The sequence below is a fragment of the Sturnus vulgaris genome, chromosome 6, assembly GCF_052056855.1.
Source record: "Sturnus vulgaris isolate bStuVul1 chromosome 6, bStuVul1.hap1, whole genome shotgun sequence".
NCBI classification, from domain to species: Eukaryota; Metazoa; Chordata; class Aves; order Passeriformes; family Sturnidae; genus Sturnus; species Sturnus vulgaris.
Genome location: NC_142248.1, coordinates 25,793,234 through 25,811,610, shown reverse-complemented (window position 1 = coordinate 25,811,610; position 18,377 = coordinate 25,793,234). Strand labels below are relative to the sequence as shown.

At 39.8% G+C, this 18,377-nt stretch overlaps 1 protein-coding gene across 6 annotated transcripts in view; it reads right to left on the bottom strand.

The window, feature by feature from the left end:
* Window positions 1-2,698: 2,698 nt before the first annotated feature.
* TTLL5 (tubulin tyrosine ligase like 5) overlaps window positions 2,699-18,377 on the bottom strand; it is a 120,472-nt gene continuing 104,793 nt past the window's right edge. For all 6 annotated transcript variants that reach the window (XR_015804633.1, XR_015804634.1, XM_014890043.2 and 3 more), the window contains 2 exons: window positions 12,922-13,007; window positions 2,699-3,256 (listed from right to left, as the gene is read on the bottom strand). Coding sequence is in view for 4 of the 6 variants with exons in the window: in XM_014890043.2 (XP_014745529.1) it covers window positions 3,216-3,256; window positions 12,922-13,007 (127 nt within the window). In the remaining 2 variants the exon portion in view is untranslated. The remainder of the gene's footprint in view (window positions 3,257-12,921; window positions 13,008-18,377) is intronic.

Sequence of the window (18,377 nt, the reverse complement as noted above, 5' to 3'; positions counted from 1 at the left end):
GCACTCACATGCCCTGTGAGTCTGTTTTAAAGGTCAAGATAAAACATGTTAAAAGGAAACTTGATACTTCATGTATTGAGCACAAGTCAGCTCTTCTGGAAAGGAGAGACTCTAATATCCCTTCCCTTAATTTTTATGTCGTGGTATGCTCATCACCTAAAACACAGCACACAATGCTGTATGAACTCTTCATTAGCTCAACCTCCAGGACTCTGATGTGCACATTACTGCTTTCAAGGCAAATAAGCCTAATGCTCTGTCACTAGAACAGTCTCTGTAATTTAGAAGTGATACAAACATCACAGAAGAGGGGGGATCTTTTGATTACATTATTCACTGTCACCTCCGAAATAGATGCTCAATGATTGTTGGGGCTTTCTATTGGTAATTTTCTTACAGTGAAGAAGGACATTTCTGATGGAACCATTGAAGGATACAGAGAAAAAATAAACCACACTTGAGGAACACATATAACTGTATTCCCAATGTGCAACTATTATATATCCAAAATAGTTTGCTGTTCTACTTTCCTCCCTCATAGTAGAAAACACTTCCTGTAAAATACCTTCTCTCCCTAGATGGGTGAGAAACAGTTCTATGCTTCCCCACTGAATCTCTTAACTGGAGCACTGCAAGGCTTATGGAAAGGGACAGACAGACATGGCAGAGCTGCAAAGAGACAAAATACACGTTACCCTTCAGTACACAGTACCCATCATGCACAAAGACATACGGACTCCAGGCTGAAGGGCACAGGGGGATGGAAAAAATAAGAGGCTGGAATCACAGAATTTGTTCCTGATTCCTATTGCACATGTTCCCAGTGTATCAGCATTTGTGTTCAGAGATGGGATCAGCAGATGCTCAAGACAAAGGAATACTGCTATGTCATTTGATGCTCTGGTTGAGCACATCCATAAATAGGAATTCAAGGTCTAGGTGTTCGGCTTCAGGTAAAGGGCCAGTCTTGATACTCCTGGGTTGGGGTTTTTTTATTTTTTGGAAGCAGGAGAAAAATTTTCCCAGGTAAAAGGATGCAAGTCTTCACTGCTCCTGACAAAATTCATCCCTTCAAAATAAGGGTCTCAGACTACACCGTGCATTTTCCTGAATCTTTAAAAAAATCTTAGAGACAGGATATTTAATATACTGCTACCAAGTCATCACTGTTACAGATGTGGTGGTTGGCTACATCTAAAATGCAATGCAAAGAAGTTCAGGAAAAATGTCTATAACCAAGTTCAAATCATTATTCCAAAATGAGTGGGTATGATACTGGCTAAGCTGACAAAATAATTCACCTGTGTTCATAATAAGCCAGCACTAATTGGTAATTTTCTTGACAAAGATGTAAGAATGTTGCTTCTGACAATGATTCCTATAAGACAACCACCTTCCCTGAGCTAGCTAAATCTCTATCCTACAAACCTCTCTACAGTTTTCAGCAGTGGCTGTGATAATCTGAACAAACAAACTAGAGAATAAAAGCAGAGATGAGAAGTCCTACGAGATGTATATCCTGCAGCTGTTAGTTACTGAAGCTAAATCTTATATGGAAATAGCCCCTCTGACTGAGCTGGAGGTGACAGCCAATACCATGCACAGCAGAGTAGGCTGTGAGAAGACAGAACTAAGGTCTGTGGTCTCGAAGCCCACAGCTGCTGAGAATATGCACAAGTCTGAAGTAACAACTTCTGCAACTAAACTTTCACTTATCATGAGCCAGCAAAAACGTGAAGTGAACTTGATCGTGACTGTCTTACGGAAATGAAAGATAAGCTAATGAAGGGAACAGTTGTATCAGAAAGCTGCATTTTGGACAAGTAAAGTATTCAGTGTGCCACGTGTGTGGTGTACCAGAAATAGAAAAATGCATGTTCTGTCCTAGGAATTCATGCCTAAAGCAAGTGATGGTGAAACTAATAAGGTATGAACATAATTATTTAACCTTCTCACAATTTATCTGGTCTTCAGTGACAGAAAATATGTGGAATCCAAGAGTGAAAACAAACATAACCATTTCAAGAGAAAACACCTTCCCCCTCTGATACAGTCTCTTCTGTCAATCCCTTGGGTTGATCACTATCTACTTGTCAACACATTTGAATGATCTCTTAACATTGACTATACAAACTAGAAAAGACAGAGGAAAGTGGAGCAAGAAATGATATCAAACAGGACGTTGAATCCAATCTCTGAAGACTCTGATACAAGCTATAGAAGATTTTTTTACCTTTGAGAACTATCAGTCACACCCCCTCACTGTTGGACAAGGCAGAAGAAGGAAAATACTGAGTTTTCCTTTGACTTGGCACCAACAAAGAGTCAGAGCTGAAGCTGCTTCCTTTTCATTTTTAAGGATGGATGGATCTTCTCTCCAATATAATTTCCAGCTGCTGACATTGTTTGCAAACTAATTTTCATAACACTAGGCAAATTTTAACTGGAGTGCTTCACCAAGATACTATTGCAACTGATAAGAGCCACCTGGGCCTTAGGGTTCAAGCCTGGGGCTGAAAACATCAGCCAATTTTAAAAGTTTACAGTCTGAACAAACAGAAATCAAAATATAAAATAAGCCACACAGAATACAAGTGTACCACAGTGAAACAAAGACAGATTTAAAATCCTGTCCAGTATAACAACAGCAAATATTTTGGGCGTGTGAATTAATGACTGAAATTATAACCACAACAAATAAATGAAATTACTTTATTTAAACTGTTAATTTCTATGGCTCTGTGCCAAAATTCAAGTTGGCAACCAACATAGACATCTCCAGTCGCATGTTCTAATATTTTTCTCTGATGATGGTTGCCACGTGATGAAAGTGTGGAATCTTGGTTATTACCAGACTAGAACAGATTGAAATGGCTGAGCAAGTGAGACTTTATGTTCAAACCTGGACTTTAGGAAGAACAGCTGCAAGAAAGATCTCTTGTCTTGCAAAAAGATCTCACACAGTTAGTGATCAGGAAGAAATGGAAGGAAGGGACAAAGACTCGGCAGCAGAAGATCTCAGAAGCACTCATTCACCTCAGCTTGCAGGTGTATCACCACAATCTGCTTTCATAGATGTTTAGATACCCTTTTCAGTGTTCTCTCACCAAAGCCTCCTCTTCTCTTTTTTTTGGCTGATATGGGAATGTGATGGTGTGATGTCACTGCTGCTGCTTCTTCCTTTGTCCCACACTTGATGCAACTCTCGGGATTCCTCACCTGGAGTTCTGTGTTAATCCTTCTCTGCGAGCAGAAGCTGGGAAAAAAAAACAAAGCTTTTTTTACTCATAGATTTCGAGTAATCATGGAGGACTGTTTTGTGGGGAAAACTACTGCACTGCTATGCAAATCTCAGCCATGACCAGAAACGTGGGTGTCCCTACCACACAACCTCTCTACCACAGTAGATGAGATCACAGACCAGTATAACAAAACCTAACTTAGTAAGCTGGAGTGTGGAAAAGGACTCTTGGTATTCCTTTCAAGCACCAGAATACTTTCTTCACTCTTGCTTCTAACTCAGGTGACTCATTTCTTCACATGCACCCTCCTCTAAATCTTTCTCCCATATCAGCATGCTTTCTCTCTTTCTTCGGGTCTTTTACTCATTTGCTTGCATGACAGTCTACTTCACCACTCCAACACATGCTGAGGACCTTGGTACAAGAGAGCTATGGGTGTGAGAATGTTGATCTTTAAAAAGAAACAAAATGGGAATATGGAATTTTCCCCCCCACCCCCCATTATTATAAAAATACAGTTTTGGCTTCTACAGAACTGCAGCATTTTAGTATCTAGCACATTATGGGAAAACGTCAAGGTCTTTTGTCAAATGTCAAATCTTCACTTCTTTTACTTAAACATCCTTAGACAGCCCTTCAAAAAGAAAAATCCAAAACACTTAGAAATGTACCAAGTTTATTTTGGACAGCTTGCATTTTACAGCTAATCTAGTAGGTAAAGCTTGTCCTGTGTATTTGGCACATCAGCTTGCTCCTAAACATGAGTGACATTTGTTGAGAGCTGTTTATTAAAAATATTGCTATATTTAAAGAAAATACACTCTCCTTGAAAGTCCAGCATAGAGCCAAACATCACAGAGCACAGAGGATCTGGAAAGATGTTTAGAAAGTGGAATTGCCAGCTATGTCACTGCACAGAAAGTTTGAAAACTGATTTAGGAACCAAACTGTCAACCATGTCCATTAAGATACAATACCAGTCCAGAAACATATCCCTTGGCAATATGCTGAAATTAAGGAAACAAAGGCACATGAGAGAAGGCAGCCAACTTCAACCTCATTTTCCTGTTTTGAAGATGTTTGAACCTTCCTATACATACAGAAATGCATAATAATTAGTCTTTTCTCACAAACGGAGTTAAAAGCACTTTCCTTGAGTTCTTGTATGATTACCTTGAAGACTTGGCACAGAGAAGGGCATTCCTATGTCTACACAAGTAAATATGTAAGTTTCTTACAAGAGTGCAGCTTGTTGCCAATTCAGTAATTTCATAATTATTAATGTATAAAATTCTCAGAAGTTTTATAATTTCAAAGCGACTGGTGAGCAATCCACCTCCTTGGAGTTGAGTAGATGGAGGTTCTGGTTGAGTAGGGGGAACAGAAAAAAAGCTCATTGCTGAAGAAGCCAACGTTAAGGGTTGATTGTCTCCAGTGATAAAGAGTCATTGCAGTGAATCATCACATATAAGCATATGAGCCTCCTTTATTCTCTGCCTGCCAGGAGGTGTCAAAGTATCTGCCTGTATGTCTGTCCACATGTTTACACACTATTATGTCATCCATGACTGCACCTCAAAAACTTACAACAGTCACAGTGGGAAGAAAAGGATTACCTCTCTTATGGATATGATTCTGAGTCACAAGAAAATCAAAGGAGTTGAATGAAGTCATTTAAGAGATATCTGCATACTAAAATTCAGTGCCACATAGACTTTCCCAGCACAGATGCACATAGCCTTGCTCACAAACCAGCACATAATCTGCTGTGCTTCCAAGCTGCAGGAGTAAGACAGAGATGAGAACAAGGCTAGATGACAGTATTGGGTCAGGAACCCATGCTAATATTTTTTACAGCTAGTTTGGACTTTTTAATCTTACACACAGAAAGTTTGTGGGAGAACTGAGCAACATACTGAGGTCTCCTGAGTCTAGTGTTGTAAACAAGAACTTATTTTCTCCCTGAAAAGCTAAGATTATCTTAGAAATTCAGATTTTTTTTTAATCCCAGAGTGAATTTCTGATCTTAGAATGATGCCCAGCATTCTCTTGATAATACGTAGTATAACTAAGAAAAGCAATAAATAAATTAGGTTTATTTATATCTATGGGTGACTGACACTAGCAAGCCAGGACAGCTGACAACAGAAAGCCAGCCTTCCCTCCCCCATATTTTGGGCACAATTTCGACCTGACTTGCTGGACCAGGAAGGCAAGGGAAAGCAGCAGTTCCAAGTCATGAAAATTTTCTTGGGGGATGGGGAGGAGTGTGTGTAGGGAGTGTGATGTGTAGTCATGAACAGTACATACAACTGTGTTCCAGAGAAGTCTTCCTGCATAAAAAAGCAGTGAGCAGACTCACTGACAAGTAGAGAAATACCAGTGGAAGTCAGCATAAGCCTTCCTGCTCCCCATGTTAAAGACACTTACCACACACTCATCCCAACTGCTAGTGCCCTTCTGTACTTGACAACCTTCTTTCTGATTTCTCTTATTCACCTCTCTACTCCCTGGTTCACTGTGGCTCTCTCTTCTCTGGCTCTTCCCCACATTTCATTTCATAACTTCAGACACACATTTTAGCCTATTCATACACATTTTGGCTTCTATTTTTAGCCTCAATAAAACAATGCCAGATTAAAACAAAATCCAATTTGGATGGGCAAAGGCATCCTCTCTATAGGTAGCTTAATGCCAAAGGACCAGATGTGAGACAGAAGCAGCCAAAATATTATATAACCTCTCCCCAGTATTTGCACACCTGATCTTGAATGACATTTCCAACACAGCAAGGAAATGCAGGCAGTTCGCCATCACCTCACTATTGAGAACAAGCAATGCCCAGCCTCCCATCAGGCAAAAATGCCAACTGCCTGCAATCATCACTTATCCTGCTTTGGAGTTTGTCAGAAGCGAAGGCTCCTAAAATTCAAACTGAGTTGTAGCTCTTAGACAGGGAAGCTGATTCTAAAGACTGCTCTTTCCATTTTCTCCTGCTTTCTCAGGAAGAGTCCTGAGATGTGGAATGTCCTTTCAGTGGCATGAGTTCAGCAGCAACAGGAAAAAGCTCCTTCCTTTCATAAAAGAAAGGCAAAAGGTTGAGTAAAGATATGACATGCAGGTTGCTCTCACAAGTTAAGTAATAAACATAATTTCTGATAATTAGAAGTGAACAGTAACCAGCAGTTCTAGCTGAGACGTGACGGCTGAGTTGGATATTATCTTCTTAACATCATCTCAGAAGTGCCTGGAATGCTGCTTCTGGCAGCACTTTACACTCTGCTTAGACTTAATGAGACTTACATACACGTTTTTCAGAACTGAGTACACTCATAGTCATGTCCTGTTCATAACTTGTATCTATTTTAAAGATACTGATCCGAAACATCAATATTTGCTCATTGTTAGTCATAAGATAATGGTTCCCTGCCCCTCCAAAGAGTACTAAGAAATGGGATAAAAAGAAAGCCTCTTTACCCTTCTCCTTTCCCTTTTGGTGAATCTGGTACTACAGGCTTATGTGTCATTATCTGACCTAGGACTGATTCATCAACTAAAGAAGGGAGTGAAATTATTTTTACCCCCTTCGTGTGTGCCCTCCTTGTAAAACTGTGGAAGTCAGTAGGGGTAAGAGAGAAATTATTCAGGATATTTTTTGATGCATAAAAAACCAATGGCTTTAGGAAGAAAACTATAAGAACAAATGTGCAACTAAATATCCTCCATTGTAACCGATTCTTTGCCCTCCCAAAAAGGGAGGCACAATAGTAGGATTCAACTCAAGCTCCACGGCTTTCCAAAATATGATAAAAGTATGATTCTTTTCTCAATGATCCTTTCTCTTCCTGGAGACATTACAGAGAGATACTGACAGAACTGTTAACAAAGGCTATATGCAAGGCAAGAGACTGCACCAGAAAAGTTTGATGCAAAGTGCTGGATATCACACAGGAGCTCCCTCTTCAATGATCCACCCAGAGCTTCTCAGGCAGACAGGTGGTTCTGAAAGGATTTAAGTGGCGCTCATCCTGACTCCAGTCCCAGACTAGGATAAGTAATGAGATGACATCAAAAGTTGCTATTTTGTGTCATAAGATACCTTGTGCCTGAGTAGTCAAAGTAGCCTGAGGTAGAGGTTACTCGAGGTGCCCATTTCAAGGTCATCTTTTAAAGTGAAGACCATTTGTGCAGTCAGTCACAGCAACAACACAGAGAACCAGGAGGGTGGCAAATGAAGACTGGAATTAACAGGATTAGTGAGAGGGAGGCAGCATATCAGCAACGTGCTGTGTAGAAACCTGAGTGATTTCTTTTCCCAGCTGCTCCTGATGAAGGATTTGGACAGTGTGGTGAGACCAGCTGAAATCATAGTCAAGGTTCCTCCTGGGAATGTGGTAACAACATAAAAATAAATACATTGGTGTTCAACAATCTACTGCTTTCCAAGGCTGCAAGGAACCTGGCAGAAGCTGAGGAAGCCTGGACAAGGCTGGGCAGCTGGGAATTCCACCCCACTGTAACAAATGGCTGGAAATCTAACACAGGCCATGCACAGTGGTAACAGTACATATTACATCCAATCCCTACCCTTTATGCTCCAAGACAGTTGAGAGATTCTCCTTGATAAAATCTCCAAACTGCACCCTTTTTTTCATTTGTTTAGATCTGGCAAAAAATATGAAGTGATTGTATATGTCTTGTTTATATGCCTGCTGTGTTTATTTGCCTTTTTTTTTTTCCTGGACCAGGACAATTTAGAAGCTTATATATTTGCATACCTGCTAAAGGACTCTAAAGAGGCTGCATTTCAAGAATATTGTTCAAGCAGTGGATAGACAACAGCCAGTCAAGACTTAGCACCTCCAATGTTAACTCTAATTTCAAGTCTCCAACAACACGACATATAATAACATGACCTTGTTTTGAAGGTCCATACAATAATCTTGGATATGAAAAACTTTAGAAATATACAGTCTACTTGTAGATTTTCTGTAAAATGAAAAAAATCTGGAGCGTGCAAAATGGTGAGAAGAGTAAGTACAAAAATGCTTGTTACTGTCACTAGTTTACAAGCAGGCTCCATTCATTGCTCCATACTGGACCACAATGCTTACACATCTATCATATTTGGATGGCATTCAGACACTGCTCTCCACTTAGTGTAAAGAAGGATATCACTAGAAAATGAAGAATAGCAATGTGCCTTCTACATGGATTAGATCCAAACCATTTTATTAATCTCCATATTCTTCTAGTCTCTTTGCAGATCAGGATGCTGTTTTAAGCCCTTACAGAAGATAACACACTTTATTTCAAAGAGTTGCATACTTTCTGGCCTTGGCATTTATGCAGATATGGGGGCAGGTGAATGTCTAAAATAAACAGACAACTGTTCACCACCCTGCAACTAAGCACAGCTACAGAACTGAGAATCATGGGAAATAAAATCAAGTCTATACCAATTAGCTCAAGAAGTTTCATTCCAGTTTCAGATTGAGTTTTGACACTCACTTTCTGCATCAAGTATTCTCCAGAGAACTAAAATACAAATAAATTAGTTTTGGACTCATGTTTTCAACCAGACTAGGTAGAGATCCAAGACTTTGCAGGAATTGGCGGTCTTCACTGTTAAACTTCAAATGCATATTATTAATTTTTACCTCCCCTAATTCTAATGGTTTTTTCCTCCTCTCAGCAGACACAGTGGAAAAGTTATGTGGACACTAGTAATATAAACATCAGCACAATAAAACTGCATTACTGTTAATCAGTCTGATTATGGAAAGATGAAGGTCAAGTTTGGAGCCAGGGACTAGTCTTGCCCAGTTTTAATCATGATTCATATTTATTTGTAATTATATAGTTTATTAGTACGTTATGTTTTTGTCACAGAAAACCAGAAACCCAGAGACATTCTGTCTTCTGAAGCTTTTAAAATAAAAGTGTCACAAACTCTCCAGAAGCTGGCAGGAAATGAAGGAGAAAAGCCTATAGAACACGAGTGTCATTCATACAGCATCTCAAAAGTTGCTGTTAACCTTTGGAAGTCAAACCAAACCAAATAAAACCAACTTGAGCATCCACTCTACAGCTGCATTGAGGGGCTAACTGTACTTTTAGATTGTTCCTATCTCCAGGCCCTTGCAGACTCAGGAATAGAGAAGCCAGCCACCCAGGACAGTGCTGTTATATTTTCATAAAGTGCTCTTCATCCTCTAGTCTCCCCAAAACCTCCTTTGTGTTATCATTTTCAAAAATGAAAAATAATAAATAGAATTAATTTCTAGCTTTGAGATTGACACATAACTACAAAAATTCCTTGATATTTCTTGCCAGCTTGTTCAAAAGATAAATTCTGGTGGAAAAAAATGACTTTTTTTTTCCCTAGACCTTCATTTTCTCAAGAAAACAAATTCACACACTATTTATCTAATGCCACTAGAGAGGAATGGAAAATAAACTAGCAAAGCACAGCAAAATGTCTCCATTTGCACCACCTTGCATTCTTAAAATATACAGTAAAATAAAAATGACCAGTCTGATCATTATCTGAACTCAAGCACAGCCTCCATGCATCAAGCACATCCTCCTAAAGACAACCTGGACCTGGACAACCAACCACGATACTTAGCTGTTATTCAGCAAGCTATACTCTGAAGAAGACTTTGAAAAAAAAACTGGCTCCTTAATTCAAAATCACCCTTTGTTTCAATAACACTAATTGAATTGCTAAACTCCATGAAACAAGAAACAATCCATGTAATGCTGATGGACCCTCAAAGTAACACAGAATAAAAAAAGGAACGTGATAATGGCTTTATTTTCAGAAACCCACTAGTAGCTGGGTGTTCAGTGAAAACTCAGGTCACAAGCAATTTAAATGTTCCCTAGAGGTATACTTCTTACTTCCACAAATTTTGCTAAGAACCTGTCTCTTCAGACACTACAAATAACACCCACTTGCTATCTTGCAAATTTAGCTTCCTGCCTGTATAAAGTCATGAGGCTCTCTGCCTTTGCCTTCTCTCTCATTACACCAGTGACAGACAGCTCCCACAGCTTCTGCCTCTCTATGAAATGAGGATGAGGCTACTTTCATCATAATGGTGACTTGTTTCAGAATCCTGAGCTACTCTGCAGAAATATTTTATTTTCCCTTTTATTTCAAAGGATCTGTTCTTGAGAGCTTAAGCCCACTGCACAACTGTGTCTACAACTGCTATTTTACAGTTGCAGCACTAATGAACTGTTTTCTGGACAGTCTAGTTAAATAAAAGTTTTCATACTGCCTGACTCTCTCTTCCATTGAGCTTCATCCTGGCTTGAGGTAAGATCACTCGTGACACCTTTATGCTTCTTCACAGAGCCCCATAACTATTCTCAGATAGGCTGTTAGAGGTGAAGGCCTATTCAAGCTTCTCAGACATTTTTGAACATCTGTGTGTATGTGTTTACACAGAGGTTCTGCCTGGTTCTGCTTTTATATCTGCAGCTTTTCACATCCTTCTATCTTCAAATGCTTGCAGTTTATTCTGTGATTTGCTTTACGACTTGTGTGTCCAACCTCTCTAGTTGGTATCTAAGTTACTAAATACATGTGAAACAGTAACCCCAAGTAAACTGCTGCTGAGGGGAAATCGGGGCCCTAGTGTAAGCAATCAATGGAGAGAGTGAAGAAGAGAAACAGCTGTTCCTGCAGCAAAGACTACTACTGCAAAGGAGTTTCTGAGACACATAAACTGGGCACAACAGCCTCTGACACATACCAGTGACTTGGTGCAAAGCTGAAGAAAATATTGTTCCCCAGTTTCCAAGAATAAACATTTTGCTCTAGTTAGTTTAATCACGGCAATATTTAGCCCTGTTCTTGGAGCTATGTACCTCTTTTAGTAGCAAGGAAGCTTTGAGTGACCCACCCATCATGGTTCTACTAGCCTACCCCTTGCCAAACCTGGGCTTTGCCTAAGCCCTGATACTCTTAGCTAAATAGCAGGCTAACCCTTTGTTTCAGCTTCAGAGAGGGTAGTTTAGCACAATGCAGCTACACCAGTTCTACAGAAGGAAACATGAGCTGAAGTTCTCAATTCCCACTGGATTACAAGTATTCACAAACTACTCTGAACTTCAGAGTTGCATACCATCATTAATATTATCATCCATCTTCATGCATGCACTGTGTAGGTATTCACAGAAATGGGGAAGGATAGCAAAATGCTACCTACAGTTATCATGGACACACGTAACAACAGTATCCAGATGAAAGGGAGAGATTCTCTTGGAAAGGTTAAAATTACAGGGTGGCAACTGTAACAGTACTCTTGAAAATGTGAAAAAGAAGGCAGAATTTAACACACAAACACCTTCATGTACGTCCACTCAACAAACCAGTTTTGTCAACAGATTGAGAACTCAATTTTTACCTTTACTTTTAAATTGAGCTGTAACCTTGCTTTACATACTGTACTAAAACCTTAAATTGCACTATACAGTAGACCAAAACTTTTGACATATAACACGGGGTTGATATATAACACAGGGTTTTGATATATAACACAGGGCTGACATGTTTTTATTTATTTTGATAATCCCATTATATGCCAGGGTACACTGTCCTGTTCCAACGTACCACAGAGTGTTTTATATTGACTATGGCCATTCACCCTATAAAACTTCTGGTAGGGTAACTAGAGTTTTTGGCAGGTAGTAAACTCTGGGAGGCACTTTGGAACTGTATGTTAAGTGCATTAGCTGAATGTTTGTGCTAGAGGATCAGCAAAGAAATCACTGATATAAGTAAGGAAAATATCATATTTTAAGTTTCAGAGATAGATATCCGAGAGATGAACTGTGTAGTTCACCCCTCCACAAACTTTTCTTTCAGCCTCTGAAAACACAGAGATCACTGCATTAGTGACACATAATGTTTTCACAGTACCACTGCACACTAAAAGACCAGAAACATAATTTTTCAAAGCATTCTCAAATATAATGTGTCTATATATTCCATTACAGCACTATCACAAATTACTGTGAGCCACAGGTAGTATGGATTTACAAGATTATGCTCTACCTGCCAATAGTCTGCATAAATGAAAAACTGATTGGGTCCTCATTTGCTGAGAACTTATCAGCAGATGAACCTGTTTGAATTAATTAGCCACTAGGAAATGACAAAGATTTGATTCTGTAACTCTCAGTGATTTTCTATCGGATACTCTCACCTCTACTGACTGATTTCACTACGCAGCTGATTCACAAGTCTCAGCTATGTCTTTCTGCACTAAGAGCTTTTCTGCAAGACCAAAGAAAAATGTAAAGAATGTTCTAGCCCTTTATTACAGGCCAAGCTTAAACAAGAAAGCATCTTGAGCCAAAGTCTAAAGCAAAAAGGAACCATTTGAGCCAAGGTAGGTTTTCTTCTCCCCAGCCATATTTTAAGGGGTCTTCAAACTCTATGAAACACAGCCTTTGCTCCCTTCTGTTTAGTCTTTTTAATTCCAGGGGGTATAAATTCCCTGCACAGATGAACCCAGACTGTTACCTAGGATCCACTACATGTAGAGGAGGCAGCTGTGTTTCTTCTTGCTGATAGTTCTTTTTTCCTGCCAGTTCTCGAAAAAGATGAAAGTATCCCAGCATGCCCATCCCCACTTTCACAGTCTCTGGCACTGTCACTCACCTGTGGAATATGTCCCTGGCTCACAGGATGCAGCACTGTGAAGGCTGCTCTGGAATCCATTCAGTTGCTTTTCAGTGGAGGTGACCCTAAGAGGTAAAACCATAAAATTAAACAGAGATAAGAATTGATAGAGCAAAGAAGAATAAAAGTCTCTGAGAATTCCCCAAGTTTACATAATCTCACTGGGACTGTAACCATGAAGCTGTGCCTGAACGTGGTAGGAAAAAAAGCAGCGACAGCAACTGACTCCAAAAAAGCAGAGCAACACAAATGAACAGCCAAGCCACCAGGAAAACTTTGATGTGACTAAAACACTTAATTATCTCACGTGCCTTGGAAGCTGATTCTGGAGAATGAAGAAGATAGTAAATTGTACTGGACCACCAACACACATGGCAACTAGTAATGCTGTGGTCATCTTAGTCCAACGACTTGAATTAAGCAACTGTTGCACAGTAATGCACATGCTGTCAAAACACGCTAAATTCAAGAGTTAAGTCTTTGCATATTGCCTCAGCAGAGAGAGCTCATTTAGCCAAGATTTCTCACTTATCTTGCAAACTGAGACACATAGGATGCATCTAATTTTCAGTAATCCAGTGCCATTCCTCATGCAGATACCTTATGCAAATCCTTCTGCTTTGATCTCAGCCCTTGAGTTACAGCAAAACTATACTCTGTAGACTACAGCTGCATTTCATCTCACAAAGATTCATTACCAAACTGAGACCACGTTCTACAGAAAAACTGGGTCTACTCACAAGAGAAGGGCAAGCTATACAGCAGCAAAAATCTATTCTGTCCTTAAAAATTTATACAATTATCCATCTATTCCTGTTTTGTCCTCTCCTCCCTCATTCTTCCTTGCTTTTCTTCTTTCCAGCTAAACTCATTTTCAATCACTACAGACTTCTGTGTGTACTAATCTCTGCCAGAGTCCTTCTCCACTCTCAGCTCTGCAGTGTTACAGCTGCTGTCAGCTCTTCCCCTGAAAAGCATCATAATCTCCAGTCCCCATGGGATGCCCTGACAACTAACAGACTGTTCTTCACTGTTTAAATTGTAATTCACTGCTTAAGCACGTGCAGTTTCTATGGTTTTATCTGAAACCTTTTGCTTCCAGATTTCAAGGTCAGCAAGTTGCCAGTAACCCCAGGTGTTTCTGACAACTAAAAGTAATTTCAGTGAAATGAATTGGAGTCCATACATGAAGGGAGAGGGATGCAGATACATCTGCATACCACAACCCCTTACTTCAGTCAGCCTTAACTGGAAATGCTATTGTCAAGTGAAGTGCCTGTTTCTGTGTTTATTGTCTCTTGGAGAGAATCTGGGATCTGTACTTATGGGGTTTTTTTGTGCTGATATTGTATGCTCCTTCTGGAAGCTAAGAATCTCTGAGCTGAGATGGATCTTTATGCTACTTACATAGAGGTTCCGTGCTCATAATTAGCTTGTCCACTTTTTTAACAGAGCACAACTGACAGCCAAATTCAGCTCACCCTTCTGTAAACAGAATGCAAGACTAGTAGTTGAAAAAGTAATCAAGAATGCCAGAAAGTACAACAACAATAAAAAAGACAAACAGGGAACAGTCAATCTACTACGTTATTGTTCAGAGAATTCCTTTATCTCTACAGACCTGCCTTTCTTCTCTGCCTACCCGCATTGATTCTTGCAGTTTCAACAGGCACCATATTAAGCTCACTTCCTCATACTCTCTGTGCTGTCCTGATGGAAGCTTCAGAGCTAGAACAAATTCACTGCTTAAACTGAGGTAATTCCTTTCCACTTTCTTCCTCCTTGAGTTGGCTGAAATCCTACTGCCTTTTCTCAGTTCCCTACTTTTAATGTCCATGCTGTTTTTGCTTCCACTTCTCCAGTGCAATCCATCATTACATTCTCTATTTCTTCTTCAGTACTAACAGAAAAGTCCCAACTGCCCCTCCATTTAAATACCTGTCATTGCTCTTCCCTACCTTCTATACAGCTAACTCCTCCTTGGAACTGATACTGGCTTCCTTAATTTAGGTACTTAACTACCACTAAGCTGCCCAGCCTTGGACTGCAAAGTCTGTTCCATAGGTGAAAGAGAAATACTTTTTGGACTGAATTTTGAACACCTTTGTTTTAACAATCTATTTCTGGGATGCTACAGATGCATCTAAAGGTCCAGTGGAACCAGACAGATCTGACACTAACATATTCACATCACAAAAAGCCCAGGTTTGACAAGAGGACAGCAACAGATGTAAAGACCCAGAGCCAGGGAGGCTTGTTCTTCTTTGTTGTTCTTGGACGGGGTACCCCTGCATGCATATCTGTGTGTATGATCTAAGGCTAGCCAAGGGCTACAAGCTACAGGTCTAGTGAGCTCAGCTGTGTGAGGGTGTTAAATCAAGGCATGTCTCTCAGATGCACTGCTTTTACTGCCAAAAATGTCTAAGGGTCAGGCAGCCTGATTAACCCAGATATTCGGGAGCTGAAAAAACAAGTGTGCTGCAGGGCAGCAGTAGCAAAACAGACAAAGGGGTTCCAGTAACTGTTGGATGTGTGTCCTGCTGCCTGTCCTCTTTTCAGTGGGCACTCAGTTTATGTGTGTGATGTACCCAGCTCGCTAAAGACACTTCATGCATGGGCGAGACAGGATACAAAACAGAGCCATAGTGTTTTACAGGGCTCGCTCTGTGATCAGCATCTGCTTTTGGCACATTTGCTAGGCTTGGCCAGTGTATCCTAGAAAAGTTGGCTACTTCTATGTCCAGCTGCAGTCAGGACTCCTCCCCTCTCTGGGATAGATTTCCTGAACCCTGGAGATTTGGATCCCCTCTACCCTATTTCTGTACTAGTTACAATTGAGAAGAACTTTGGCTCTTCTACTACTTCTTTTACTTTGGCTGGCACCATGTAAAACAAAAGACAACATGGTAGCAAGATTTCTGTGCTGTGGTGGTGCGACTTGAAGATTTATTTCAAAAGGCTTCCTGAATAGAGTTGTTATGACATTTACAGAGATGTTCAGTACAAGAAATTATGCCGTGCTGATCAATACCCCCAACAGTTTGTAATGTTCCAGTCTACTGCTGGCAAACTTGGTGATCTTCTTGGTCTCTCTCTGATAACATCTTGAAGAACAGGCTCCTTTTCCCTACCTAGCATTTCCTCTCCATATATGGAGAGGTCTAATTAGTGGTCTAATATTGACAAATCAGTTTTTCTGAGATGTTTTCTTTGACTGATGTTCACAGGTTGTTCAAAGCCTTACCCTTCTTGACAATGTCACAGAGAGAAGGTTACTGAAAAGTTACTATGTGAATGATAGCACAGAAATGTGTATTTATTAGACTTAGTCATTCCTAAAAGCAGAAAGATTTTTCATCTACCACCAGTCCACTCTGGTGAACAGCTGAGTTAATGTATTTTTCGACTTTGCATGCTGTCATCTGTAATGTGAAGATTCCATACACCAAATACTGCTTCCAGGGAACATCTGATCATTCTATAGCTTATAAAATACTGTATCTGTGATCTCTATCTCAAAATATTATCAGGTCTCTTCATGGTTCACAGACTTGTCAATAGTAATGGCAACACGAGCAGTGGGAAAGACCCAGTCTGACTATGGGAAAGAAAAAAGATCTTGCTGTGTTAGCTGTTCAAAAATTAACTATTAGTGATATGAGCACATTTAATCAAAACTATGGAGCTCTGTGAGACCATTTTATGGCACCATATTTCAGCACACTAAACCATTTCTCCCAGTTAGTCTTTTTCCACACCTTAATATGGGCCCCAGTTTTCCACTCTGTTAGTTTAAGCAAGGAGTCTGCTTTGGGCACAATCCATTATAAAATCAACCTACCACCTTTTACAAAAACAAGAGAAGCCAGGAACTTGAAAAGACAAGACTGAGTTGTCTGGCTGTTCCATTACTTTTTTCCTTTATGTTTCAACCAGGAAAGTCTCCAAGTTACTAGACAGTTTTTGAATTAGGCAGTAATGTCCATCTTTAGTATCTCATTCTGTTTGCAGTTAAGTTTTCTACTTCTTGTTTCTTCCTTTTCTGGAAGCCATGTGTGTTGGCTGGGAGAGAATTGATAATGCATGAAAGAAGAAGACAGGTCAAAGAGACAAAGTTGATTTTAGTTTTGTCATCATGGTCTTGTCTCTGGAGAAATTCTAGAAACAACTTTAAAAAGATGATCTTTATTAAGATGTGAAACAAGACAGGCAGTGCAAGAATAAACAGAAATACAGTCTGGTTTACTGAAATACATGTGGGGAGAAAGAGATGTGAGAGCTTTAACAACAGAACAGGATTAGTTTCAGTGAGTCTTGTAGAAATAATACATAACCCTGAGATCTTTGAGGAAAGAGATGGGAAAAACAGCCAAGAAGTATTAGGGAGTGAAAGAGGGCAGCAAATCAAAAGTAACCTGACAGACAAACAAAACAGCCAAAAAGATGCTATGGAGAGGGGTATTTGTCATGTCATAACCTAAGGACATGGTAGTCTCACCAGAAAAGTACAATTTTGAGTGCCACAGCCCAAGCACAAATTGAAGAAAATACGTAAATTCAAGACAATTAAGGACTTGGCAGGTAGAACTATCATCTGAGGTTAACAAAACCTCAACAAGTCTAAGCAAAATTAGGTTACTCCAAGAAGTAAAAGGATATTCAAAAGATGGAAAGTATTTACATGAGGAGGTGTTTAGGGTTTAGGAAGGAGGAACAAGGTACAACAGGCTGAAACAAATGAAAAATTCAGATAGCACATCAGGAGAAACTAGCTGATTAACAGTTTATCTAGATTCTTAAATAGACTTTTACAGCACACAGTAGAGTTTCTACCACTACACCTTTTTGAAGGCAGACTACACAATGCGTCTGAAAATACTCTGTACAGACTATCAGGGACTGTACAAAACACGCTGGAGCATGCAAAGCATCTTCTTCCTCTCTAGTCTATATTCCTTTGACACAGAGGCTTTTCTCCATTCACTCCCCTCTGTAGATGGTTATCTGGTCTTTTCCTGACAACAATGAATGGATTAAATTAGTCTGAGACATAGCAGTTTTTAAATTATCGGCTCTCAGTGTGCTGGAAATATAGCTAGGAACTGTTGTTTTCCATGTAAGTGAAAAAATGTTACAGCAAGATCCCATGAATGGCAAGAATGGGTTTGGAGCCTTATACTGGAGACTGAAAGGCAACTTGGAAAATATTTCCGGAGCGGCTCCCTGCAGCCTTCAATACTTGGATTAGTTTTCTGAAATTCTGAAGGAATCTTTTGCTTTTTTTCCCCCTTCTGTGCATTTTTGGTGCTGAACTTTTTCCGGTTTTCCCACACTCCTGCCTGTCACAGAGCAGAAACCACAAAAATGCAGCAAAGTAAAGTCTGTCCAAGGAGCTGCAATTCCATCTCACAAGGATAAACATTTCCTTTGCCAAG